Source organism: Bidens hawaiensis, unplaced genomic scaffold (assembly GCF_021521415.1).
Source record: "Bidens hawaiensis isolate Kalapana, Puna unplaced genomic scaffold, B.hawaiensis_p1.1 tig00000296_1, whole genome shotgun sequence".
NCBI lineage: Eukaryota > Viridiplantae > Streptophyta > Magnoliopsida > Asterales > Asteraceae > Bidens > Bidens hawaiensis.
Window position 1 is genome coordinate 594,478 of NW_027491024.1, and position 2,558 is coordinate 597,035.

The following is a 2,558-nucleotide window of genomic DNA, read 5'->3' on the forward strand; positions in this document are numbered from 1 at the left end:
GTACTTTCACGTACAATGATAATTTAAACACATGTCCGATGAAATAAAGAGAGATACCTGAGTTGAAGTTAACATACAAATATGTTATGTTGTGGCGTAACACCCATCTGTATCTGTAAGTCATCTCTCACATGGCTAGAGAGTAAAGAACGGACTAGTGACGAATCCAATCCATGCTGCATTCAGCAAGATCAATCTGGAGATCATGGCCTACCAATGTTCATTGGCAACATGAATGTGATTTATCAGCTTGTGTAAGAATACAATGTCGCGTCGCGTGATATTTCAAACATTAGAATAATAGAAACAATAGAAGAGTTTTCAAAACGAAAATCAATCCAATACAACAGATGTCTGTTTAAACAACAACAGATCCATTGTTAACATCAAGATCAAAATCAATGGAAACATTTTTGCATGACAGTTAAAAGTCATCAACCAAACTTATTCCACAAAGTCTTAACTCTCTCAAGGCTTCAAAGCCAGAGCCAATCCAACCTTAGCACTCTTCTCAATCGCCCTAGTGTCCACCTCACCCGAGATAGTCAACACAGACTTCGGCCTCCACTCATGCTGCAAAAGCGCACTCGCTATCCCAGCATTGTTCACCCGAGCCTTGACGGTTGTCAACGGGTCAAGTGAATGCTGAGTCCCGATTGTCAAAGAGTTCTCATTGCTAGAGAACCCATGGCTCAGTTCTGCACCAACTGCTGTGTTGGTCAACGGGCTAACTGTATGATAGTACGAAGCAGTTAAAGTGTCTGTTTTGTCATTCCTGTAACAATCACACAATATTTTTCATATATAATACTCGAGACTAATTTAGAGGCATAACCATTTAGTTAATTTGTTAACTACGTACAGTATCAAGGATGCAATAAGATCAGAAGTTGAGAAACTTAGAGCTGCATTGTATTTAGTGAAGTTTCCAGAAGCGGTATCAAAGCAAACATCAGTCCCAAGGGCCACTGTGTTGTTTCCAGCTACCCCTGAAAAGTTGACTAACGGGCTAGCGGTCAAACCAATGCTGATACTGATTCCTGCATACTCGTGCAGATATTGAAGCTCAACCTGTAACCAAACTTTCATGAGACTTGAATCCTAGATGCTTCCCATGTAAAACTCACATGTGATGAGAGTCTTTACTAGTTTAATAATAATACCTTGCCAGATCTTTGATCGGGAACAACAAAACTGAAGATGGTTTTGAGTCCAGGGGCAGGCTCATCAATGGTGATAGTTGTGAGTAGCTAAATGGTTGTTATACAGTCAGTCATATTATTAAGTAAGTTAAAGTATAACAGTAATTTCAGATGCAAATATATTAATGTTACTTGCCTTTGAGTTGGTGTCCACTTTGACATCAGTGGTGATGTTTTTGTTGACCAGTTTAGTGCTTACATCCACCAAAAACAGGTCACCTTTCTTGGCTCCTGATGAGGTAATGGCCTGAAATATTGAGAAAGTTGAAAATTTCAAAAATTGCAGGTAGACAAAATGGCAATTTTGCTAAAATAAAAAAAACACCAAAACAGAATAACAAATACCTAAGTAGTTTTTGTGTATAAAAAAAGTGATAATGATACAACTCCGAGTAATTTTGTGGTATATGATATCTATTCAATATTAGAAACCGTTTACCAGTTTCTAGAGCAAGCTAATAAAGATCACTGCAGATAAAGCTACAATATTGAGAAAACAGATTATATATGTATATATATAGCAATACCAGAAACTGCAAACAATTGAAGTATCCAGAAACATTACAGTTGTAACTTGTGGCAATGCCTACAAACCCTAGCATACAAATTATGTCGATGAATTTAAAAAAATGTTGACCTAAATCTTGGAATAATTTCATCCTAATAATCTACAGCTATATCGATAATAATAATATTCAAATATAGAAGAAGAACGAGAGAGAGCATACAACTCCGTTAGCGGTGTAGGTAGTGAGAGAGAACTTGTGGTCGCTCTGGTAATCTCTGTACAGAAGATCTGAAATGAATAATAATAAAAATCAACAAACATTTCATTTCAATTCATATAATATTCATGAATGGATGAATTACCTCTGGCTTTTTTGCCGATATCTGGATACAGACCCGGACCTTCCCCCATTCTTATTATTCTTATTGTTGTTGTTAGAGAGAGAGAGAGATATATATATATATAATATATATGATGGTTTTCGTGAATATCAAAGACCAAGATAATTAAATTGAATCGATGGGGGTGGTTGTAGCGTACGTGTTTTTTCTTCTCATTCGGAGCCTCTCACCCCTTGATCTTCAACTCTCACTTATTAGCCCTTGATTTTTTTAATTAATATTATTCCTCGTTTTTAATATTTTATATTATAAATTTGGTATGGTCGTCATTTGAGTTCGGGTGAAGGTTTCTTTGTTTATTTTTATTTTTTGGATTAATACTTTATTATTATTATTTTTTGTATAGGTTCCAAAAGTATTAAGGAATATGCTATTCTCCACATGGTGGAAAATAAATTGGATAACAACATGAGAGGACTATAATGTGCGTTCAAAGGCCCATCATGC

The 2,558-nt window shown here is 35.8% G+C and overlaps 1 protein-coding gene across 1 annotated transcript; it reads right to left on the bottom strand.

Moving 5' to 3' along the window:
- Positions 1-318: 318 nt before the first annotated feature.
- On the bottom strand, positions 319-2,222 carry LOC143620424 (mitochondrial outer membrane protein porin of 36 kDa-like). Its single transcript, XM_077092132.1, has 6 exons — positions 2,073-2,222; positions 1,931-1,998; positions 1,339-1,449; positions 1,164-1,250; positions 863-1,071; positions 319-775 (listed from the first exon to the last, which is right to left on the bottom strand). The coding sequence occupies exons 1-6, from the start codon at positions 2,119-2,121 to the stop codon at positions 469-471; spliced, it is 831 nt and encodes a 276-aa protein (XP_076948247.1). The 5' UTR covers positions 2,122-2,222; the 3' UTR covers positions 319-468.
- Between the last annotated feature and the right edge of the window lie 336 nt (positions 2,223-2,558).

What these genes read in the sequence shown, in the direction of transcription:
- LOC143620424 (XM_077092132.1), bottom strand. Translation starts at nt 2,121, where the DNA reads ATGGGGGAAGGTCCGGGTCTGTATCCAGATATCGGCAAAAAAGCCAGA. An exon ending in TATCGGCAAAAAAGCCAGAG is followed by an intron (nt 1,999 to 2,072) that starts GTAATTCATCCA and finishes TATTCATTTCAG; the next exon opens with ATCTTCTGTACAGAGATTAC. An exon ending in CCGATCAAAGATCTGGCAAG is followed by an intron (nt 1,072 to 1,163) that starts GTATTATTATTA and finishes GTTTGGTTACAG; the next exon opens with GTTGAGCTTCAATATCTGCA.